Source organism: Bombyx mori, chromosome 9 (genome assembly GCF_030269925.1).
Source record: "Bombyx mori chromosome 9, ASM3026992v2".
Lineage (NCBI taxonomy): Eukaryota > Metazoa > Arthropoda > Insecta > Lepidoptera > Bombycidae > Bombyx > Bombyx mori.
Genome location: NC_085115.1, coordinates 11,356,985 through 11,383,112, shown reverse-complemented (window position 1 = coordinate 11,383,112; position 26,128 = coordinate 11,356,985). Strand labels below are relative to the sequence as shown.

General features: G+C 36.4%; 1 protein-coding gene and 3 long non-coding RNA genes across 5 annotated transcripts in view; 3 read left to right on the top strand and 1 right to left on the bottom strand.

Moving 5' to 3' along the window:
- Positions 1 to 3,511, top strand: part of LOC134199383 (uncharacterized) — a 28,680-nt gene extending 25,169 nt beyond the window's left edge. Inside the window, exon 3 of the long non-coding RNA XR_009973862.1 lies at positions 2,546 to 3,511. This is a non-coding gene — a long non-coding RNA (uncharacterized LOC134199383). The remainder of the gene's footprint in view (positions 1 to 2,545) is intronic.
- On the bottom strand, positions 2,003 to 20,371 carry LOC101745687 (proton-associated sugar transporter A). 2 transcript variants are annotated; one of them, XM_004931179.5, is made up of 9 exons: positions 19,748 to 20,371; positions 18,211 to 18,473; positions 17,208 to 17,444; positions 12,974 to 13,075; positions 11,570 to 11,808; positions 9,305 to 9,517; positions 8,528 to 8,658; positions 6,023 to 6,197; positions 2,003 to 2,758 (listed from the first exon to the last, which is right to left on the bottom strand). In XM_004931179.5, exons 1-9 carry the CDS (start codon positions 19,951 to 19,953, stop codon positions 2,540 to 2,542), a joined length of 1,785 nt encoding a protein of 594 aa, XP_004931236.2. In that variant the 5' UTR covers positions 19,954 to 20,371; the 3' UTR covers positions 2,003 to 2,539. The 2 variants fall into 2 exon arrangements, with proteins under 2 accessions (XP_004931236.2, XP_062526148.1); XM_062670164.1 differs by lacking the exons at positions 2,003 to 2,758; positions 6,023 to 6,197 and adding an exon at positions 6,937 to 7,076.
- LOC105842333 (uncharacterized) lies at positions 15,161 to 16,779 on the top strand. The gene is made up of 2 exons (XR_002431321.3): positions 15,161 to 15,292; positions 15,466 to 16,779. It is a non-coding gene; the product is annotated as an uncharacterized LOC105842333 (long non-coding RNA).
- LOC134198718 (uncharacterized) lies at positions 19,238 to 22,506 on the top strand. The gene is made up of 3 exons (XR_009973865.1): positions 19,238 to 19,397; positions 20,271 to 20,409; positions 21,608 to 22,506. It is a non-coding gene; the product is annotated as an uncharacterized LOC134198718 (long non-coding RNA).
- The last annotated feature ends 3,622 nt before the right edge of the window (positions 22,507 to 26,128 follow it).

Sequence of the window (26,128 nt, the reverse complement as noted above, 5' to 3'; positions counted from 1 at the left end):
ATAATCGCAGTGCCCAACATGACTGTAGATCCAGTCGAACACGTCAACGAGACTCGATCTTCGTTATTATTAATAAAATTATCGTTGCAAGAATTATTAAAATCCGAAGTAATTACACTTGTTTTAGAATCAACATGCAACGTGTGGTGATGCCTGTTTTTACACACCGTACATGTTATCTTCGACGGGCACTCATTAGACGCGTGACCTTGACGGAGACAGTTCTCGCACAAATGCAACTCCTTTATTTTATTAATGCGCTGTACAGGTGTTAGTGCGATATACTCGAAACATTTATAAATTGAATGAAAGGGTTTATTGCAGTACAAACATCCCTTTTTTGCGTAATCAGCCTTATCAGCGCTCGTACTACTTGCTAAACAAGTTTTTAAATTTGTATTTTTAGTGGTAGGCTTACTAATGGATTTATTTTGAATCGAAGGAGTAAAAGTTTTACTAGTACTCGGCTTCGAGAAAGTACTTGTGTTCATTGACATTTCCAATATTCGGGTCTGGTTTGTGACAAAATCGATCAATGTTTTGATAACAGGTATTTCGTTTGTACCTATTTTTTGTTCGAATTCACGCCTTGAAACCTGGTCTATATTACGCAATCCGATATAACATAAAATAAATCCCGCTAAGTTACCAATTTCTAATAACTCAAGGGCTTGAACACACTCTTGAAACGTTTCCAAAAAGGAATTTAATCCGTTCACGGATTCGTTAGACAACGGCTTGAACGCAAACAACTTATCCATATAGCGCGTAGCTATGGCACGCTTATTTTCGTATCTGTCACATAAGCTAGTCCATACTATATTATAATTGTCGTTTGATATCGGCAGACTTTTAACAATTTGAAGCGCAGGGCCAGTTACGACTGACAATAGGTAATAGAATTTATCAATATTACCTAAACTTGTATTGGTATGAATTAAGCTGGAAAAAGTATCACGAAATGTGATCCAATTTTCTAATCTACCGTCGAAATGAACCAATTCGATTTTAGGCAAACGAGGCTGAGCGCCGCGCTCCGATGCGCCTTTGTTTTCCTGTTTCGATGACTTCGAATGCGAATCATGTTCTTGAAAAATACGTAAAATCTCAAAATAGAGGTCATCAAGGGCATGCACCTCTTGGTTACCGATGATATAATTAGGGTCATTTTTTAACTCCAAAACTGAAATCTCATCAACAATTTTTTCGAAAGATTCCCTAGTGGACTCGAGGTCACTGACCCGCACAGACAAATTACTAAATTCTGCTGTATTATTTTGCACAGCTTTAGCTAGATCGTAATATTGTTGAACACGTCTAAAACATCGTTCTTTACGACTTCTAAGTGTATTAATTTTTATTTGAAGGTCGGACAATGGAGCCATTTTGATTCGAAGAAAAATGTACTACCGCTTGACGCGTACCCAAATATACTAAAACTGAGTCCTAAAGTAATGATAGACGTAGAAATGGATATTAAGAGTATTTGACTACGTATATATGCGTATTATTGCAATAAATAGAACTATTGAATGAATATTCTGCAAATAATACCGATATGTAAGACGTGTGTAGGTACCTACAGGTTTGCAGGTTTATACGTGAAATATTGAGTATTTACCTATTTTGAAGTTGTATTCGGTAAATGTCCGGCTCGATAGGGCCAAATTATGTTGTGTAAACAAGTTTGTTGAGTTAAATTTAAATTCCCAGAAACTAAACCGACTAAAAAGGGGAAGGTACTCACAAATGATTGCTTTCTATATTTTGTGGTCTTCTGTCCCCGGGGCACTGTTCTGGATGCTGGAGTTTTTAATACACGGACACACGCACAAGTTGAATCGCAAAGTTTGCGAAAAACAGTATTTTTGAATTAAAATACTTTTTAATTTGGCGCGCGCGCGGTTTGAAAGCGTCGACTATAGTTCTTTTCTTCGCCCGCTAGGAGGCGCGTTACATTTCTTCATTATGCCGATAGATGGCGTGGATTAGGAAAAGGAAATTTTAGTCGGTTTCCTAACACAAATATTAAATTAAGTTTTATTTACATTTCATACGAAAGCTTATAAAGCGCTTCACATATTTGAATAACTAGTACTGATTAAATTTACATATTCAAGTCGCAGTCATTTTGTAATGAAAGTACGCACGTACCGCATACAGCTTTTGAGTATTCTCACGGTACGAATATTAACTGAATTAAGAGGAAAATTGTGGCGAATGCAAATCAACAAATCGTCGTTGTCGAACTAAAATCTGCTATGTGCCGTTTTTGAGATTTTTACTTTTTGACCATTTCGTATAGATAGTAGATATTTCGTCTATCTACCGTATAAAAAAAACTGTTATGTGTCTATAGCTTTAATATTTATCTTTAGCCTTCATATGACATAGTTCTTAAAAATTCACCTTCATATAAAAAAAATTACGAAAATGTTTTTTTTACTCGTTAATTCTAAATATAATTTTTGCACATAGCAGCTTTTGGTTTGACAGCGATGAAATTCTATTGTTTATTTCCGCGCGATTCTTCTCCATTTCACAGATCTAAGTAGGTAATTTTCGTGGCCGTGAACGCAGCAAGAGCGGCTAACGTTGCCGCAACTGCTACTACCGCTGCAGTGGATCCTGTGACCTTCAAAGCCAGTCCCATGAGAATGGAGACCAGCATTTGCGCTACGAACACACAACTGCTCACTACAGCCACATCTGTGCCGATACCGCGTTCCTGTCCGCAACCTCCACCGGAGCTATCCCACTGCAGAAAGAGATTTTTGTTTTTTTTAATTCACGAATCATTAAAACGGTTTCATTACTGGTGGTAGGACCTCTTGTGAGTCCGCGCGGGTAGGCACCACCACCCAACATATTTCTGCCGTGAAGCAGTAATACGTTTCGGTTTGAAGGGTGGGGCAGCCGTTGTAACTGTACTTAAGACCTTAGAACTTATATCTCAAGATGGGTGGCGCATTTACGTCGTAGATGCCTATGAGCTCGAGTAACCACTGAACACCAGGTGGACTGTGAGCTCGTCCAACCATCTAAGACATTAAAAAAAAATCTTAATTTGACAAGCAAAATTATTTATCTGAGCTTATATTTTTAATTACAATACATTGGCTACGGTCGGAAACAGAACCCAACTCATCCAAGAGTTAGTGTTCAACGTCGCTTGCCCAAGCGACATAATTGTGCTTATGTAAACTAAGTCTCAGTTATTTAGTATATAACATATATTTTTTTAATATAACGCCTGCCCCATCCTTCAAAACGTATAACTGCTTCACGACTGAAATAGACAGGGTGGTAGTACCTTTTCGTGCGTGCTCAAAATACGCCCTACACCAGTAATTTTTCGTAAGTCAAATTTGAAGTCAGTAATAAATATATTATTATAGAAAGCTTATTAATGTAAATGCCATCTCATCATCATATTTATGTTAACTAATTACTGAAAAGCCCTCTGAAGGAATTGTTAATTGAGACAGTAATTACATTTTCTTCGAAGCGCCTGACTGGTTTTATTTTCCCGCTTATTCCTTTCATACTTTTTGTAATTAATAACCATTATATTTACAGATTACATGACATAACATTTACGAGTAATATGTATGATGAACTAAGGTGATAATAACCAACAAGTCATTAAGAACAAACAAATGAAAACAAAATGTATTGAAACTGGTGGTAGGACGTATTGTGAGTCTGCACGGGTAGATACCGCCACCCTGCCTATTCCTGCCGTGAAGCAGTACTGCGTTTCGGTTTTAAGGGTGGGACAGCCGTTGTAGTGTAAAAACCTTAGAACTCATGTCTCAAGGTAGGTGGCTGCATATGTCTATGGGCTCCGGTGGCCCCTTAACATCAGGTGGGCCGTGATATCGTCCGCCAACTTAAGTAACGAAAAAAAAACTTTTATATTTGTCGCTTAAATAGGTGAACGAGTTCAGTGCCCACTTGACGTTAAGTGGTTACGGGAACCCATAGACAGGCATGAATGTCGCCATCTACCTTGAGAAATGAGGTTTAAGTCTCAATTGTATAATACAACCGGAACGCATTACTGCATCGTAGCCGAAATAGGCAGGGCAATGGTACCCATATGTGCAAGCTTACGAGACGCCTTACTGCCAATAAATTTAATGTAAAGCTTAATTCATTTATATGATTTCTTGTTTCTACACAATTCCCGAACAATTTACTAGAAACACCCAAACGACTCTACCGAATCTTTGAATATAGTATGTATATTATCGTATACAATCATAGAGCCTTGGTATAGTTATCGTAAGTAATGGGATAACCGTATAATGCGGGCCACACACATCAAAGGCTAGCTCATGCGGTAAATACTCGAAGGCTTAACTTTGGTACTTAGTCATATAGCCTCTCATCAATTGTGGCGTAGAATTATTTATGATCCTATACAAGTTACCTTGTGTTAAATATGTAATTGTTTAGTTTTCTAAATTAATAAATAGGTATTTGAATCATCACTGTTACAAGTTAATAAATAATTATAATAATCGGAAATTGTTGTTAAATATATTTGATGTGTGTGTGTGTGTTTTTTTTTTTAAATAAAAGAGTTTTTTTTTCTCTGTAGTATACGATGATGCCAACGATGACGAGCATACAGCCCACTCGATGGTGAGTCTGGTGAGACTGTCATGGATGTCAGCAATGCCAGAGGCACAGCCAAACCGTTGCCTATCGGTGTTTTGCTTGTTCGGAATCAAGTATTCTATGATATTCTAGAAAGACCTTACCATAAACTTATTCAATAACGTTTTTCCTACCACTCCGCACACAAAACGAAACCGAACGATCTATATAATAGCTATTTTTCCAGACTTACATTTGTTAATTCCCATTAACGGCCGTCTGGTGTAGTGGTAAGTGACATAGTCACTACACAAGGGGGTCGCGGGTTCGAATCCCACCAAGGGAAGAATAAATGTCTTTTCCAGGGTTATGGATGTATATTAAATATATGTATGTGTATAATAAAAATCTTACATTTATATCCGTTATCTGGTACCTGTAACACAAGTTCTTTACGAACTTATCACGGGACCAGTTAACGTGGCGTGATTGTTAGTAAATATTTATTTATTTATTTATTATTGAAGAACATGTTTCTTTTTATTTATTTTTTATTGCTCACAGGATTGGACGAGCTCACAGCCCACCCATATTTGGTGTTAAGTGGTTACTGGAGCCCATAGACGTCTACAACGTAAATACCGCCACCCACTTTGAGATATGAGTTCGAAGGTCTCAGTTTAGTTATTATTCTATATAACATATTCTATACTGGTGGTAGGACCTTTTGGGAGTCCGCACGGGTAGGTACCACCACCCCGCCTATTTTCCGCCGTGAAGCAGTAATGCGTTTCGGTTCGAAGGGTAGGGTAGCCGTTGTAACTATACTGAGACCTTAGAACTTATATCTCGAGGTGGGTGGCGCACTTACGTTGTAGATGTCTATGGGCTCCAGTAACCACTTAACACCAGGTGGGCTATGAGTTCGTCCAACCATCTAAGCAATAAAAAATATAAAAAAATACATCCGAAACAAAATTCTTTATTGGTACCTGGAGCATCTCACGTCTGTGTCTTGAACACAATCCGACGTTCCTCAAATGAAGTATAAAAGGTGTTTTCAACGATAAATAGCGTACCTAGTATTAGTAATGACCATTAGAGGCAACGACTACTTACCATGGCCTGCAAATATCTGGCAAGATTTTAATTCAACAGCAATCAAAAATGGTGTCCAAAAATACACATGTGTGTTAGAAAAGACGTTGTTTCCCGAGCGCTATAACATGTCTTTCTTCAAACGAGGTTTTGGGAGAGTACTTAACGGTAGGCAGCGGTTTAACTCTGCCCCTGGCATTGCTGAAGTCCATGGGCGACGGTAACCACACACCATCAAGGGAGCCGTACGTTTGTCTGCCTACTATGCAATAAATAAATAAAAATACTGTAGCCGATATTAGAGTGCAAAAGTACTGACCATCCCAGTGGCGTGGTAATGTGCGACCAGTAGATATGGCATCGTGAACAGCGTAGAATACATGACGCCCGCAGTCCAACTGAATAGAAGTACTGAAGCAGGATCCCGCAGTACGCAAAGCATCAGCATCCCGCAACTATACGTACATAGACCGCCGACATAAACCTTCTTGGCGCTACAATTAAAAAAAATTAGATTAAATAAAGCTTAATATTGATACGCCCTGGGGTTCGGGATAAATTAAAATTATACCGAAGTACATATTAAAACTATTTAACACTTAGAACACTTCACAAACCCTTTAAAATTCTCAATTCACCTCTGTCGCTTCGCTTCAGGTGATTCGTTTGCTGTTTCGCTTCGAGTAGTTCCGATTACTAACTGACTGTGTGCAGAGATGCAACTTTTATAGTCGATACGACATCCCTAGATTTATCGAGTACATTCTGGGCAAGTCGAGTAGCTTCGATGTGTGTTTCTGCTATTTGACAATAGATGGCGTTGTACTTTTCGATTTCAATAACCTTCAATATTCGTTTTGGCTATTCGGCAATAGATGGCGTTACTCTTACCGGCGTAACAATATATGCATCATCCTCGATGCCATTAGGAAGGGTCTGTCTTTTAAGACTGTCATTTGTAGTATAATAATATACGAATTTTAATAAATTTTCTTTGACTGTTTTTTACGACATTAATGGGCGAACGAGCTGACGAACTATCTGGTGTAAAATTACCGGACCTCACAGACATTACAATATGAGTACCGCCATACACTTTGAGATACGAGGTCAGTCTCATTGTATTGTATAGCTGCTGTCCAACTCTTCAAACCCATGACCAGGGACGTCTTAAGCTAGGATGGGGCCCTTGGGCACACAAGAAGAGGCCCTTTTGGAAAGTAAAACAAGTAATTATAATAACATTTTTTTACTGAGTTTGAGACCATTTATTATAGGTAATCAAATACAGTATGATAAAATATGTCATTAATGATATTAGAATGCTGCTGCTTTTTTGGTTACGATTTCGATAACGGTTTCTTTCGGGATTTCTGTTGAGCAAAATCTTCTATTATAGTCATAGTATATGCCTTGTAAATACCTTCTGATTACTGATTTGTGAAAAAAGTGTACTGTGCCCGACAAAAATGTTTTGAGAATAAACGTGTGAGAAAAATTGTCGGTCTTTCGGGGCCCCCTGAGAATGGGGGCCCTGGGTACGGGCCCCGTGTGCCCTTATGGTAAAGACGGTATTGCCCATAACTGTTTCGTAGTAGAAATAAACGGATTTTGCCGTTGCTGCCGTTGCTACACTTTGCTACCGTTGCAATGCAAGGCGCATTAAGCATCATCAGTAAATTATATTTTTTTAAATAGCATTTGTTTATACCTATTAATACCTTACAATTAATACTCAATACAAACCAAATACTTACAATTTAATTTGAAATGTACCAAAAAGTACTAGCTTAAAGGTCACGTTACCTGGTCATAAAATTATTTAAAAAAACTACAAAGACCACATGCTTCCTTGCGTAATACACACTTTAAGACTTATTAATAACGATCTAAATATTCGGACTGCAATGTACGAAACGATATCAAAAAACTTAATAGGATATCGATTCAATAAAAATGTGTATTACGCTTAGAGACGCAGTAATCTAAAAAAAAAAATGTTTATCGATTTTTAAATCTGCGAAACCGATGAAGTGCCAGCCGGGAAGCTAGACTAAAGTCAAGGTGTCTCTCTGATCTTGTTAACACTAGGAAATACGAAGACAGACTTCTCGTGTCAAGTTTAAGGACAACTGATTTCAAACGCGACAATATATGCTCGAGATCAAAATTTAACTTGCTTTAAAATAATTTTAAACGGTTTTATGAGATTTGAAATTAGAAAATGTCACTTCCACAGTGAAAAAAATATGTTTCACAAGAGTTTTCTTTGAATTTCGGGAGTCCTGGACATAATTAGAATTAATTACTCTTGTAGTTTAACTTCACGTTTTTAATGTAATTATATTTATAATTGCCGAAGTTTCGAATCTACTTATATATATATATAAATGACTTGCTGTTCGTTAGTCTCCCTAAAACTCGAGAACGGCTGGCCCGATTTGGCTAATTTTGGACTTGAATTATTATTTGTGGAAGTCCAGAGAAGGTTTAAAAGGTAGATAAATATGAAAATGCGCGGAATTAAATAAAAATAATAATTTTATTTTCCCTTTGATGTGTCCCCCGCCGGACCGATTTCTTTTGTTTGTTTTAGGTTATTTTATACTAAAGTTTAGGTCTTGTATTTATCGATTGAGGCACTACGAAGTCTGCCGAGATGGAATCTATGCTATGATCAGTTGGCGGTCAGGGAGTATAGTCATAAAAGCACAGCAATCGAGTAACCATCCAACCAACAGTGTAACCATCAAGTTCAATAGAAAATTACATAAGTAGGTTCGCATTTATTTCATTCTGCGCTTGTTGCAATAATAAGACTTACCCAAGTTTCTTGATAAGCCTTTCGATGACTGTAGAATAACACGCACAGGATAGAGAATACATCGCCATTCCCCAACATCCAAATCTTACACCTGCCTCATAGTTGATGCGGTCTTCACTTCCAACTGGCGCCTGAAAATATTTTGATAGCAAAATAACGGCAGTATTATTATCTACAGTGAATGAAAGTAAATCGGTATAAACAAACATAATAAAAATTAAACGATAATATTTTGTTTATGTTTTACGATTGCTTTTAGGTTTTTATTTTTATTTTTGATTGTTCAGGTGGGTGGACGAGCGCACGGCCCGCCTGGTGTTAAGCGGATACAGTGTAGACATCTACAACGTATATGCCGTCGCCCACCTTGAGACATGAGTTCCAAGGTCTCAGTTTTAACAATACAACGGCTTCCTTCAAACCGAATGCATTACTGCTTTACGGCAGAATTAGGTAGGGTGGTGGTACCTAGCCGTGCCGACTGACAAGGCGTCCTAATACCAAGGCGTCCTAATATACATACGCCTTCTTTCTCGTCTACCTTTGGCATTGTCGATGCCCATAGCTGGTGGTAACGATTTTCACACATTTGTGTCGCAGGCTCGTCTTATTGTTGAAACAAAAAAAAACAAAAAAATATATTCACAAACAATCAGTTTGGGATACGATATAATTTCTAATTGTAATTGCTTTGTTTTTATTACTGTTAAAATGGGAAACATAAGCTAATAGTTTGTTTGAAAAAGAATTAAATAGTTCATGACGGTAATTTCTTACCGCTGGATTCCCTCCAAAGACGGATTCGCCAACGAAGTCGGTGAAGTACAATGAATAGCAAACGTGTGCCATCCAGCAGAAGAGATTAGTGAGGCAAACGATGCGAAGGGAGCCCGGCATCACCACAATCGACTTGAGATAATGCCCCAAAGAGAGAGGCTCTGCGCCGTGTGGGCTGTCCGATATGCTGATTGTGTTCCCGGCCTCTGCAGACTGTAATCCATAAAATGTAATATCTGTTAAAGAACTCAATGATGAAAGCCTACAACGCTAGGCCATGACTTGCGCTAAATGTATAAAATACACGAAATTTAATGGAAACACTCGCGCGATACCTGTCCTATTATTAAATTTAGATAAATTTATATAAAATTTAAATTTAGATTAAATTTTTGTACTAGCTGACCCGGCTTCGACTTTGTAGGGCATCAATCAATAAATAAAATACTTAAACTTTTGTTTAAAATAAACTTAAAACAAACAAAAGGAATCCGTTCGACGGGGGACTAAGGAGAAACAAAATTGTTATTTTTATTTAATTCTGAGCATTTTCATATTTATCTACCTTTTAAACCTTCTCTGGACTTCCACAAATAATTCTGTATCAAATTAGCCAAATCGGTCCAGTCGTTCTTGAGTTTTAGCGAAACTAACGAACAGCAATTCATTTTTATATATGTATATAGATTCCTTAAACAATTTTTTATTAATGAAAAAAAAGGTTATTAATTTCTTTACAATAACTGACTCAATAAGTTAATCTATTCGTTTATCATTTAGTCTAAAAAAACAAACGTCAAATTGGTAGTAATAATATGTATTACAAATATTATAAACATTAAAAACGGTTAATTCTAATTATCAAATTAAGCCCAACTTTGGATCTTAGTTGTTAAATATTATGTATAATAATAAATTTTATGTAGATGACAACAACCCGGAGTCTCAAGTGCTGAAGTTTGAATCCCAGGTGTTTTGGTTAACATTAATTATTTCAAGCGGTATTAGCGTCTGTCTTCGTACGAACGAAGTTCATTGACATTACGATTATGGTACATCTCAGTATTATCACGTCTTATATCTTAATGAATACGTTAATGAGTACAAATGATAGACGTGCCCCGCGGTTTTCTCCGGGTTCATTTTGTAAAAAATGAATTATCTTGCATTTTTCTGGGAGAATTAAAATCAATTATGTTGCTGGATCTGGACCATAGACTATATACTAAACACAGACTAAATATATTATTAAAACGGTTTACTAAGTAAATGAAAAACTTGTCATTTTTATTGTGGAATATATATTTTTATTGCTTACATGAGTGGACAGGCTCATGGCTCACCTGGTCTAAATGGTTAACCGGAGTCCTTAGACATGAACAAAGGAAATGCCGCCACCCCCTATGACATATTGACATATTTGAAGTCGTCGTGGCCTAAAGGATATAAGACGTCCGGTGCATTTGTATGAAGCGATGCACCGGTGTTCGAATCCCGCAGGCGGGTACCAATTTTTCTAATGAAATACGTACTCAACAAATGTTAACGATTGTCTTCCACGGCGAAGGAATAACATCGTGTAATAAAAATCAAACACGCAAAATTATAATTTGCGTAATCACTGGTGGTAGGACCTCTTGGGAGTCCGCACGGGTAGGTACCACCACCCCGCCTATTTCCGCCGTGAAGCAGTAATGCGTTTCGGTTCGAAGGGTGGGGTAGCCGTTGAGACTGAGACCTTAGAACTTATATCTCGAGGTGGGTGGCGCATTTGCGTTGTAGATGTCTATGGGCTCCAGTAACCACTTAACATCAGGTGGGCTGTGAGCTCGGCCACACATCTAAGCAATAAAAAAATAAAAAAAACATATGGGTTCTAAACCACAGTTTTATTGTACAACAACTGACGCGACCTTCAAATCAAAACGCATTACTGGTTTACGGCAAAAATTTGTAGGGTGGTGGTACCTATCCGAGCGACCTCACGAAATGCCTAGTAAGAAACATACAAACAAAACAATAACAAACATAAACTTTCACAATTATATTGACAATATATAACTATAGATTATATTATAGTAGAACTATCTTTTATTTGTATTTCTTGCCTTGTATTTCTTTCTTCATGAGGCCGTATATATAAATTTTACCAAATGTTAACGTGTATTAAAAGGAAAAAAAATTGTATATCATGTAGTTCAAATGAATTAAAAATTGAAAAAGGATATGTTTTGTTAGCTACCCATAATAATCGATAGAACTTACTTCAGACTGGCCAACTGTTCCATAACTAGAATTATCTTTCTTAATTTTATCGAGAGCCTGTTCCTCATCGAAACTTTCTTGAGCACGCTCGTTTTCAGCCATTTTCCTAAATTCATCTTGTTCGTTTAGCTTGTCGAGCGGTATCTCTTTGAAGCTGGTCACCGTTGCGGTGACGCACGCCACGAATATAGCCGTGATCAGTGAAAACACCGCTCTAACGTGACCCCCTAATATTTCGCCTGAAAATTTACATTAATTTTGCTATACTGATGCGCTGGTGCAATAGTTAGTGCTTCTGTCTGCGGGGACGAGACGAGGGTCTCGGGTTCGATTCCCAGATCGGGTCAACTTTTGTGTAAAGAACAGCTTTGTTTGCTATTTGTCTGGGTATTTATTATCTATATATGTATTTATTTAAAAAGTATATAATTATTTATATCAGTCTCTGGTTATCATAGAATACTATTTTGGGGCCAAATGAGTGTGTGTGACTCGTCCCCGATTATTATTGTTATTGTAACCAATAAACCTTTAATATAATTTTATGTACACTCTGTGCAAATATATAACACCCCTATTTCTTATGATCGACACGATGTGTGATGTAGAACTCGTTCACCCATCGCTGGTTTGGGGCTTACGACAAAGGGAAGATCTTCCATCGAGCGGGTGATATTGCTCGGTGGACCGACGGTCCGAATGTTGTTGTTCGGAACTTGTATATATGCAAGCTTGTCTTGAAAATTTCGTAAGCGAGATTCAGGCATCTGTCAAATATCTTGCGTTGTATGATGGCTACCCGCCACACTGGTATAAAAAAACCAGCAAACAGTCAACCTGGTGGTGGATGATTGCCGCAGTCCATACACATCAGATGGCGAATACCCACCCGCTCAGTTTGCGCTATGAGGTGAAACGTTCGATGGTACTGTAATATGGTTATCTTACGCTGGCTGTGTGTCTACTGTGCTCCTATTTTTGGAACGAAGTTACTTTTGGGACGATGCGGAGGGGTACCCTAACCGGGAAAAATCGTCCGTAACGTAAGACTTTTATTAGTAATGCACACAGTGTACGACTTAACTTTGTAATAACGTACAAAAAATAGCATATTTTTATTATATATTTTTTTATAAATTATTGTGAATAAAGTTGATAACTTTGTAAAGTAGTTTTTTTTATCATTAAAAAAATCATAATAAAAAATGTATACGCGAATAATTATTTTCTTTACACCTCGAACAGAACTTAAAATTAATATTTTTATAATAATGAACTTGGTTCCTATCCGGTGTCCCACGACACCACACCTTCCTTTTTTTTGCTTCATATTCGTGTTGATGAACTATTTGGCTCTCATGCAATTAAGTAGTCTAACGTACTCTACTGATAACTGTTAAATACCTAGTTTAGTTTCGTCCCAGTTGATGCCTCCGAGTGCGTATCCCATAAAACCTCCCAGGCCGGCCATCACCGTAAAAGTACTTAGTCCTTTTGCATGATCCTCTGAAACGAAAAAATATTATCCACAAACAGTTTATTGACCAATATATCAGTGGACAAATCTATACTAATATTATAAAGAGGAAAGATTTGTTTGTTTGTTTGTTTGTTTCGAATAGGCTCCGAAACTACTGGACCGATTTGAAAAATTCTTTTTCCATTAGGAGCCGACATTGTCCCTGATGAACATAGGCTACTTTTTTTTCATTTTTTTTTATTTTATTTTTTTGTTTTCATGTGTGTTTTAATGTTTCCGAAGCGAAGCGAGGGCGGGTCGCTAGTACTTATATATTGTAATTGAAATCTTGAGTTTTAAAGTTAAAGGTAAAGTTATAGACAGTGAAATGTTTGGTTGAATGTGGTAAAGGGGGATATAAAGGAGAATAACCTCACCCAGAAGGATGCCGAAAGCCGGGAAAGTGGAGGAGCTTAAGTGGGAAAGCGGACCCTGGCACTAGACTGTGAAAACGCTTGGAGGAAGAAGAAGAAGAAACAGTGAAATATCTCATGCCTAAACTAGATTGAGATGCAGAACACTTATCTATTGGTCTTAATTTCTTTTTCACACACTTTTTAACCGTATGATTTAATGTATTTGTGTTTTGTAACATTGGTCACCATATTTATTAGAATAATGTTAGATAGTGGACAAAATTCCGTGATTTGCGATTCATTCATCTCGGGACACGATATCAAAGTTTTCATAACATGCTACGGCTGTGCACTCTTCAAACGGAACATGGTGGTACCTACCAAGCGACCATAATACCTTCCTACCTACCACGAGTAATCACGAAAATATATTAATATCGTAGGCTTTTTTATCACAATGCACGGTTCGTTCATCCATAGTTTCTGTACTTTCTTAAGAATGACAATTTGACATTTGTTATGGAAATACCGAAAAAACGGATAAAATAGAATGTTTGTGTCATCTTGAAGTTTGAAAACGTAGATTAGATAAATAATAATACAAAAATCAGAAAACCAAAAACGGAGAAATAAATGAAACACCATAAGTAGAAACAAAAAAGTAATTGCCTATATGACACGTTGCAATGGATAATGGAGATACAACGGCAAAAAATGGATGCCTATAATCAAAACTAATCCCATCGTGAACGCTGTTCTTAATTAAGCGATAACAGACAATGCAACAGTTGTCTAGTTTTTTTTACAAAATACAAATTTACCTTAGTGCATATGGCATATAGTAACAGAATCAAAAATACATTAATTTACATGAAAAAATCAGAACTAAAATAACAGAACGTACTCTCGTACATTCTTAAACTAAATATTTGGAAACATCAAATATTAGTTTGTAGATGATTCCGTCCTACATAACAAGAAGCTAAAACAAGCAAACTTCCGAAGAATAAGACGCGAAGATGTCGTATCTATTTGGTTAATATCATGTGTATGTGTAAGTTACTCAGAATATTAAACTTCATACAAATATTTGAGAGGATACGTACACTATGCTAAGAAAGAAATAGGCTCTTTTATATATTTAAATGACTTTTTTTTTTTAAGATATGTCCTTAAACTCGATGAAAAATATGTTAAGTGTACTATAAAATTTTAGTAACAAAAAGCCTTTGTCTATATTACAAACTATAGCTCTTTCTAATTATTTTTATTGTGTGTGTTTTCTTTAAATGTTCGCATTTTATACGGAAGTAGAGAAACGAAGAAAATCTGTATTCCATTTATAATTTAGGATGAGGATGACGATTTTCTAATAAATTACACCATTCACGGAAGGTAATGTTTCAAGGCCAACTATTTTTTTAAAAAGCAGAATATACGCTTGATCTTATTGAATTTATAGTCTCCTGTTTGACTGACGTTACAGGGTGGTAAGGTAATATTATCTATATAAAAGCATTATTTTTATATTATTTTTATAGTAGACCTTACTTAATTTATATTGTAAAGTATTATTTATACGGGACAATAAAAGCCATGTTTTCGTTGAATAGAAAACCGTCCCCACCCTGTATATACCAAATTTAGACTTATTAGATAGATTATTATTTATAACATGGATGAATAGATATGACACTTTCTGTCAACGATTTGACAGTCAACAAATTGACGGTAATTATGGACCAGAGAGTGAGCGACACAAGCTAGTCATTATCCCGGGATCTTGCAAATTGTTTCATTGTTTTTGAAATCCTGTTTTAACGCGCCTACCATGTAATTATAAACCAGGTACCTCCGACCAGGACAGAATCAGCTATTGACCCCGACTGTTAGTCCACGGAAATATTTTCACAGATTTCGAATAGAATTCCAAAGAGTTTCACTACCGCTTCCCACTTTCGGTGATTTAATTAGATTAGTGTCAATTTTGAAGTAATTTAATTTTATTTTTATTGCTTCAGACGTATAGACGATGCCCGACAATATACGCGGCGTTGAATGTCAGGCCTTGCTACTTATGTAAGGAATGTTCTGGAGACCCATTAGACAACGCATATCTGGACACAAAAGTAACGCGATCTACCAGTCCGTCGGAACCGCATTTATTAGAGATATAATTACGTCCAATAGCCAGACATCGCTTAGCACGGAGTCGCCCTGTCGATATTATGGTAGGTGTGATAAAGAAAATGATACAAGAATAAAAAGGCCTATTGGTGAATGTCGTCAGCCAACTAAAGACGTGAGATCGGAGATAAAATTGTAATGAGTGAAGCTCTGACTGCACCGCCCTGGGATGTAGTACCAGATGGACCGATATCTAGTAGTTTCATCCAAGCAAATGTAAATCGAACAAATACTGTAAATCATTTTGAAGTCGTCGTGGCCTAAAGGATAAAACGTCCGGTGCATTCGTATGTAGCGATGCACCGGTGTTCGAATCCCGCTGGCGGGTAACAATTTTTCTAATGAGATACAACTGTTCACGATTGACTTCCACGATGAAGGAATAACATCGTGTAATAAAAATCAAACCCGCAAAATTATAATTTTCGTAATCACTGGCGGTAGGACCTCTTGGGAGTCCGCACGGGTAGGTACCACCACTCCGCCTATTTCTGCCGTGAAGCAGTGATGCATTTCGGTTCGAAGGGTGGGGTAGCCGTTGTAACTATGCTGAGACCTCAGAACTTATATCTCAAGGTGGGTGGCGCGTTTACGTTGTAGATGTCTATGGGCTCCAGTAACCATTTAACATCAGGTGGCCTGTGAGCTCGTCCATACATCTAAGCATTAAAAAATAAAAATACTGACGAGTGGAGCTAGTTAGTACTAGAATCAGATGGAGTAATCCTTACACTTCCGTTTTCATCGGCTGTGATATCGCTTTGAATTTGTTTCCAAAGAAACAAAAAAAAAGACTTTTTACGATCAAAATCAGAATGCATATAAAGCACAGGTATTAACCGATTTTTTCGGTTGTTGTTTGTAAAAAGCCGAAATAATGAGATAAATCAATCATGTCCAGGCGTCACTGATAAAATATGTTTCATGGTTCATCGCTGTGTCTACAGTCACATGCCGTGACGTTTGAAGTACAAATATTGAAATAAAATTCATTGTATCAATTAAACTAGGTTAAGGCTTCAGAAGAATGTTCTGAATGTAATTAACAATTATCTACCGCTGTTTACGTTCAAAATTTCGGGGAAAAATTACACGCGTTAATTCCAGGAGACGTGTGATTCACCGAACAAATAAATAATTTTAATCTATGTTAATGAGTTTGCTTATTGTATTTATGAGTTTGCAAAGCCGAAGATTACGCGTCTCAGTATCGTTAAAGTGCTCTGTTCCGAGATTAATTCAGTTAAGTACTCGCACTGCATCAGCTCACATAAACCTAAGTGACATTTGATAAATTAAATCATATCTTCTTCCCGAACGAATAACGGATAATTATCATAAAAAGGCCTTGAAAGAAATTAGGCTTTGATAGCTAGAAAATTTTATGAACAACAACTAGAGATCCAATCAATCAAAATTATTAAAATTATGTAATTTTTTATTTTTGATAGGAGCTCTTAAGGAATTCAAGATCACGCGGTACACCTCAAATAATATAAGAAACGTAGTACCTCTTATAATATGTTAATGGGTTAAGTATTAGCATAACTAAATTTGAATAGTATGCGATACTGACCTGGTACTGTCACGTCGAGGAGATAAGCCCGGGCTGGACTCTGACAGGCGTCTGCGTCGAAATCCAAGAACACAGTTCCTAAAACTGTGAACACTACGCCCCAGGGATGATAGTTCTTTTCTGGAGTTTCCAGTGAACTGCGGGGTCCTAGCACGGCGGGCGTTGAAGTCGAATTCGATGAATACTCGTCGCCTAACAGGTAGCCTATTGACTCTCCGTTAGGCACTAGAATTAAACCTAAAAAAAAGGATTGTTCGAAATTGCAGCTTTGTGGTTTTCTATTAGATCAGCTTTGAGCGGTTCAGTGGAGTACGCAGATATGAAATTCAGAGAACGTTGATTTTTTCCCTACCTATGCTGATAGCCTTGAGAGGCAATTTCAGTTTCACCCTAACGTGTGTAGGTGAGCTCACGGGGCTCAAACTGGAGTGTTGCTAAAACTGACCCTAGCAAGAGCAGTGTTTCGCAGAATCTACCATCGGATCGGAAACGCGACCCACTGAGAAGATCCGGCGAGTAACTCAGTGAGCTGTGTCTATGGGTTAATTCGCTCGTCGAGCCCTTCGTCGCAAGCGACGGGTTCGACGAGGACGGTGACCGGAGTTGATACCCGTTCTCCGATGTTTCCCTTAGTCGCCTTTTACGCCAACCAAGGGTTGTTGACAACACAGAGCCAAACGTTTGTTCTTCTTTCATGAAGTAAGGCGTGTTTTTTGCGACTTCTACTTGCGGTATGCATTTTATTTTGTATGAAAGTATTGAAACGAAACTAAGATTTATGTTACTGTCCTATTGATTAAGTTAGTAGTATTTTTTTATCAAATAAATAAAATTAATTAGAATTTAACTTAAAGTAGGTACTAATGGAAAAGGGTCTAAGTGCCATAATTTTGTATGGCTCCTACAACAAAACAACACTAAATTACTTGACACTAAATGGATTAACTAAATTTTCAAATTATGTTCGATTTTGAAAAGCCGACCGGAAGCGTTTAGTACTTACCTAGAAAAACGCCCAACGATAGTAAAACTATAAACGGCCTGCGTCTCCCAAACTTCGAACGACATCTGTCACTCAATGAACCCAGTAGTGGAGTCATGAAGAACCCTATCAACGGTGACAGAGCCCATACTAAAGTCATTTCTTCATGCGGTACCCCAATCTGTAGTAACGTCGGAGACACGAAAGCGGTTTCGCCGGCGTATGAGAATTCTATGCCCATTACGGCGGCAGAAATACGCATTAACTCGACGCGGCTTTTCCTCCTGAAATCATAAATCTGTTTATTTCTCCCGCGAAACAGTTTTGAGTTCCAGTTTTAAGAATGGCATAGTTGAGACGCTCAGCACAGTTAGTGAGTAGAACACGTTTCCGACTTCGCCTTAACATCTCAACGCGGTGAAAATCATGGCGAGATTTATGGATTCATGTAACTAATAAAACCCAAGTGAGTCGTGAGATACGCAATAAAAAAAGTATAAGTTTAATAACCAATGTTTTTGGCATTGAGAATCGTGTATGCGGTCATCTTGAAAAACAAATAAATTTATCTCTACTACCGATTTCCAAAAGTAAGCCGCATAAAACACTTCGATAGCAGTCTTATCACCTGTTGTTGAAGTTGAATTTAATATTACTGAAGTAAAACAAACTCTTTTTTTTTTAGGTGGGATAGATGACCTCACGGCCTACTTATTGTTATCAGTCTTGAGGTCGTATGGCCGAAATCTCAGTTGACTAAATACGACTTTTCAAAACAGAATGCGTGATTTAAAAAAACAGCGCTCTGGTAGAAACAGAGAAGCCGCAGTATCACTGATATTCTATTAGGTTGAGAGTTGAGAGAGAGAGAAGAGTTGTTCCATTAGGATAATGTACTTGAATGGTTTTGTTTCGTATCAGTCCAGCGACACGACTGTAAAGCCAAATAAAATGCCAACGGAAGAGTTTTGTATAAAATTTGCGGTAGCGATGAATAAATAATACGAATTCAGAAAAATAAAACGTAACGGCAGATGTCAACGTTCAATTTTGTAAAAACAAAAACAAGCTGAGTTTTAAACTTTTGAAAATTCTAATTAATTTAAGAAATCAAAACTTCAATTAAAATTTTAGGAACGAAAATCATGATTTCCTACGACGAAATCGCCAGATGAATTCTTTTAGAGGTGAATCTCAACCTTCATCAGGTAAAAAATTATAAAGCTATGTATGTATATTATCACGTCATATCAATGATCTATGTACCTTTACTACGAGTAATATTTGAAAGAATACACAAGGCAATCGAAACTCCTTAGGCTAAATTTGTTATTGCTTAAATTACTGGTTAAAGAATTAACAACAGTGGGTAGAAAAGGGCAACAAAAAAATTCTCCATTCTTAAAAAAACGATATAAATAAATGCACTTTGAAAACTTTTTTATTGCCCGTGTACGCAGACGATCATACGGTCCACCTGATGGTGAGTGGTTACCGTCGCTCATGGACGCTCAGACCCAAAACGCTGCCCACCGTTAAAACTAAATTCTTTTCTTACCTAAATATATCACTATATTCGCTATCCTGCCATACTCGTCCAGAAGGCTCTTCTGAATTAGGGATACCAAACAAGGTCTCCGCTAAGATGCCCTTGACTCCCCTAGGATGTTGCTCCTTCCATGTTGACCATCTGTCTTTGTATCGGTCCCGTGCACTATGAAACCTTCCTGTTAACCCCTGGTACTCATGAAGTTTATCAGCCATCTTCACTTCACTAAACTTTTTTTTTTCAATTCACATGCTACGCGTCCATTACACGTGTAAACTATGAATAGTTTAGTAGTAGTGTGAAACCTGTTTATCGACAACGCAATACGTTCTTGGTCGTGCTTACGAAATCCCCCTAAGTATTTATTCATTCAAATTTAATTGCCAATGATTAATGAATACCGTTGTACATTTTTTTAATAAATACGAACGATTTTAATATGAAGTTTTGACTCGCAATTCGCGTCCTACTAAGTATCGAATTGTGAGCGAAGTTGGAAAGTACTTTAATAGGCGAAGTCCTGTTTTCAAAGTGAGCGCTGTCGGTTTGCGGCGCTATCGGAGGGCGGAGGAAGACTGGAACGCGCACGCCGCCCCATGCTCGCCCGTCCGCCCTTACTGACCAACACAAGACTAACTTACTAGAAGCGACTTTACTGAATCTCAATTCAGGTTTGTTAGTAAATCGGTATTGTTATATATGTATTCATTTTATATATATTTTCTAGATCTCTTTGATTAACTAATAATATTATGCATAGCTATTATTATAAAGATTTACTGGTGGTAGGACCTCTTGAGGGTCCGCGCGGGTAAGTACCACCACCCTGCGTATTTCTGTCGTGAAGCAGTAATGCGTTTCGGTTTGAAGGGTGGGGCAGCCGTTGTAACTCAAGTATATTGAGTCCTTAGAACTTCTTATATATCTCAAGGTGAGTGGCGCATTTACGTTGTAGATGTCTATGGGCTCCAGTAACCACTTAGCACCAGGTGAGCTCGTCCATAGATTTAGCAACAAAAAAAACGACTTTAAAAATATTAGCTTCTTCGACAGTCGGGTAAGAGACACCCACCGTGTGCCTACAGGAAAAATTAAAGAGTCATGCTAAGTCAAATTATCAGACAGACAACAATTGAACGTAAAAAAATTCAAAGAAGTTTATTGTTACAATTAAAAGTGAAATGTGTATTTTTAGCGTGTCGCTTCTGAGATTATATTTCACAGCGAACGCCCCGGGGATCACGCTTATTGGGGATCGGGGAACAGACGACAGATTGTATCCTCCAGTAAATAAACAAACTGATTGTCTGCCGGTCTTATTGCTTTTCTATCTTTAGAAGATTCGTAGCGATCAACCCAGAGTTACGGCTGCCTTTATTGAATGAAACATGAAACGATTCACGATAGAAACTCCTTATTGAAATCTGATTTAATCGTAAATTCTCTTATCCCGATTTAAATATTCAAATGATGCGTCTGGAAAAAGTATCCGTTAAACCATACGACTTAAATATGAGCACTGATTCTCGTAAACCCGGATTAGAATTATACGGTAAACCTACGGTATTCCTTTTAATATTGTATAAACTATTGTATGTATGTATTTATGTATGTATATGTATATTTCATTGTGTATATATGTATATATTTTTTGTGCATGTATTTGTAATTTATTATAAATTTCATTGCACCTACCACTATTTATTGTGCACTACCTTTGGTTGACTGGTAGATAATGCCTTACGCATTAAGTCCGCCAATGTAAATTTTACATAAAGTATAATAAATAAATAAATAAATAAAAATGAACAAACATCGGTAGGAGTACAAAAAAGAAGAAAAGTTTAATAATACGGTTTGAATTTTCAGAAATTTGCGAAGATATCTCGTCACGAGAATGCACCCAAAACAGAATGTTGTAACTAAACTTATCAGCAATTGAGTTAATACCGGCTAAGTGCTGCTTTAACGTTCGATGAAATGATCAAATAATTCTCGCATTGACCTCAATTCGATTCGGTTATCTTAACTAAATTTTTCACAAAAAAAAAACATGCTGTTGCAGGTTTAAAGTAAGCTCACATTTCAAGTTCAACGACAGATCTTATCTATTTGACAAACGGAACGCTTATACTGACACATTCGATAAAATTTGGACACTATTGTCTCAAGTGCGCATCCGCCCACGTAAATTCCTAAAATTTGAAAGGTACAAACTGTAACAAATGTTTAATAATAACAAAAAACAAAACGCGTAAATGCTTACGAAGTAAGTAAGTATAGCTATTAGTAGCTACCCAAGTTAATTTTTTTTGTGTATTCGATGGATTTGCGCATTTACTACCCACAGTGATGGATTTACACTAGGGGCAGTCGGGGCAAGTGCCCAGGGCGGCAAACTTTATAGGGCGGCAAAATCTTTAAAGTAAAAAAAATTTTTTTTAGTCTTATCAAGATTGCTCAATATGATTTCTTTTTAATTGATAATTCAAGAATTCAATTCATCCATTATTTGTGAATTATAATTTTGGCACCTTTGGTAAAAATTAATAATCAAAATGATTTAATCAATTTATTTCCTTGGAGATTTAAAATAATAATCGGTTTTTCTATTTTCTGTAATTAAAGAAATTTTATTGTTTTTTTTTTATGTAATATAATTGAGTCAGTCACCCTTAGTGCAAAATTAGTTATTGTTAGAGAAAAAAAAACCAAATATTTATGTTTTTGGAATATATGACATATTATGATAAAGTTTCCGCAGTAAATTAGTTATTTTAATTTTGAAAAATAAAGTATATGAACTATAAGTTAAGGTAAAATTCCAGTATTGGGGCGGATTTTTTTCCGGAGCCCAGGAACGGCATTAAGTTTAAATCCGGCCCTGCAGTAAGTACCATATGTTAAATGGACACACAAGATAACGCAAGGTGGATGCCGTTGTTAACCTTGAAACATGAGATGGAACTAACCTAACCCCATCTTCAGTCAGGCCGGAACGCACGAATTGCTTTGCGACAGAAATATGTGAATTGGTAGTAGTACCCTGTAGTAGACGGGTATGCAAACTCAGAGGACTCCATACGATCAATTGACTACGACTGTGATGATACGAACAGGTCGTTAGTCAGCATTTTTAACACAATAAGTAATAGTTTAAAAAAACTAACAAAATACGCTTTTATAGAAAATCCAACTAAAAAATAGAAAATAAATTTAAATAAATTTGAATTAAAAATAGTGTAAGAAAAAATGATTTTATTGTAAAAAAGTGTGGAGTGCTTTTCAGGATATTATCAAAATAACCTTTCTACTCATTTCTGTTCATAAAATATTTATAACTACTGATACCATGCAACCCACGCTTGTTTTTACAATAAAATCATTTTTTCTTACACTATTTTTTATTCAAATTTATTAAAATTTAATTTTGTATTTTTTATTTGGATTTTCTATAAAAGCGTATTTTGTTAGTTTTTTTAATCTATTATTTATTTTTCATTTTTTAGTTGAATTTCACCTTTTTCAACTATTTTTTTTTTTCAATTATTTTTAAATATTGAATTGTCATCAGTCCTAATAAGTATACCAAATTTCGAGTTAATCCGACGTTTTGAAGGAAGTCAAAATCATGTTCAAAAATTCCGTTACAAACATACATACGCCTGAAGCTAATAAAGGCGTATTAAAAATGTAAAATATTATCAAACATATCCGCTATTACTATTTCATTATAAAGGCAAAATATCGAAATCAAACAGTCATAGATATTCTTAGGAAATAATTCTTCAATTTATTTATTTACAAAGCATTTAAATACAAATATGGGAATAGTTTTCATTGACTTCAGTACAAAGTCTGAGTCGCGCACGCTTTTCATCTAACATTTTCTCGCGTGATAACAAAAATACATTTCAACGGTGCTAAATAAATGTATTGTAACGCAAACGAACCGTGAAACATAAAGTAATGCATTCCCAAAGACGCGAGGAAACGAAAGCAATAAATCAATGCATGCATCGATTGATGCGCGACAAATTCGGATTCATGGCTTCTAATAAATTGGAATGTAATTATGTAAGTGTACCTGAAAATGTTCAAGGTCAGCTCTCAACCTTGTGGGCTACCATTAAAGCGGCTGTTTCCATCAACCTCGTGTATCAATCACCAGTTGACATGTGACATCTCAGTATATCTAGCTCTTGAGACAACACGAGAATGATAAGACTAGAGCAAAGAATTCACCGAGAATGTCTGCCTAAATATCCGAATGAATAATCATTAAGTACTGTTGCTAAGTCTAGAGTATATTTTTCCGTGGTCTTTTTTAATGACTCAAACAAATAACTATATTATGTGTTACGATGAAGCTTCAAAGTCTTCAGACAAAACAACAATGTCTACAGAATTATATTATATTTTACTAGTCGATGTAATAAGTGTGTCTACTGTACAATATGACTACTGTATGTTTTAGTGTTTGTGTTCTAATTTTATTTGTTCAGCAAATAACTAACCGCATGTATCTTTAGAACAAAACGTAATAAATATTTGTTCACTCCTTTACCTACATTCGATCGAGTTTCCTGTGCTGAGAATGTCATCAATCAGATATAAAAAGATATATCGTTCTTTTGATACACGAATATAATGTATTCATTTTTATTCATTGATTTTGACATGATTCTATCTAATCTATTGTACAATAGATTGTTGCGGATATGAACCGAATGCAAAATTGTTTCTGGTTTATTAGTAATGGAAACATTGTTGATCAGAACCCGATTGCCAACGCTGAGCAAACTTATGAAATCGATTGTCAGTTGCTTTTAAGGAGCAGCTAGGTTTCCCTTCCGATTGCTTCGCGTCAGAAGGAGACCAATAACCTCCAGCACACAACACATCGCGCCGTCAATGTAATAAACAAAATCGATCCTGACAGTTTAGTTGAGCGCGCGGTATACCTGAAAATAGTAAAGGTGTGTTAATAGGATCAAATAGCCGATGGGGCTTCATCAGACATGGCTAAACTCAGCTTTACGCGTCACTAGTGCCGATATTGGATGATGTAATGATAGATCGATTTATTTGCTTATAAGGTGTATTTGGACCGTTCACGAATACAAAGATAGGTTGCCTGATTCCCGGAAAAACGAACAAGGATATAATTGCGTTAGGATAGGTTAATTTTTTTTGTAGAGCTCCCAGTCTAATGGTTAAATTGCTAATTGCTATTGGCTAATTGGTAAAAAAAATTACTGGTGGTAGGACCTCTTGTGAGTCCGCGTGGGTAGGTACCACCACCCTGTCTATTTTTGCCGTGAAGCAGTAATGCGTTTCGGTTTGAAGGGTGGGGCAGCCGTTGTAACTATACTTGAAACCTTAGAACTTGTATCTCAAGGTAGGTAGCGCATTTATGTTGTAGATGTCTATGGGCTCTAATAACCACTTAACACCGGGCGGGCTGTGAGTTCGTCCACCCATCTAAGTATTAAAAAATTTATTAAAAGAATATAATCCGAACTGGATCATATCTGGATATCAAGATAAGAATACAACATTGCAATCTCAAAATCTTTGAAAAGTTCTTTTTTTGCATTCAAAGAAATGTTATAGGTATATAGATTTTCAAATCTATTAACGCAGCGGATTTACTTCAAGTGAACGGGTCTTCACGGTACTGGCTTAATATTATTTTTCCGATTTATAATATTCAAATTCAATATAATTAGTAGTATCTATCTATGCTTAAATCAAATATTGTTTTTGTAATGGACCTATTATAGAAGAGAAGATATTTGACAAATACCTGAATAACTTTAACGACATTATCAAGATAAGCTTGCTAAAATACAAGATCTGAACAACAACCTTCGGACCGTCGGTCTACGAAGCAAGAACAGCCGTTTGGAGAATATCTTATACCTTTAACCGAGCAATTCTTGTATATATATAAGTATAATCTGAATCTCGGAAACGGCTCCAACGATTTTCATAAAATTTAGTATACAGGGGATTTCGGGGGCGATAAATCGATCTAGCTACAATTTATTTTCAGAAAATGTTGTTTTATTCGTGTTTTCAATAATCAACTCTTCCCGACATCTATTGGCGAATAAAAATACTATTTTTCTTAATTGAGGGCAACTAACCAAGAGCGCGTTATCAAAAAAAAACCGGTCATCATTTAGTAAATTTTAATATTAATAATTTATATTAACTAATTATTATATAATTTAAATTAGTTATTATTATATAATTTCACGACAACATATCCAAAAGCGTATAACATAACGCTAGAGGTAGCAGTGAATCGAATTTTACAATGAGGTGTAACATAATGTGAAGACTGATAAAAAAAACATCGACGACAGACATGCATAATGAACA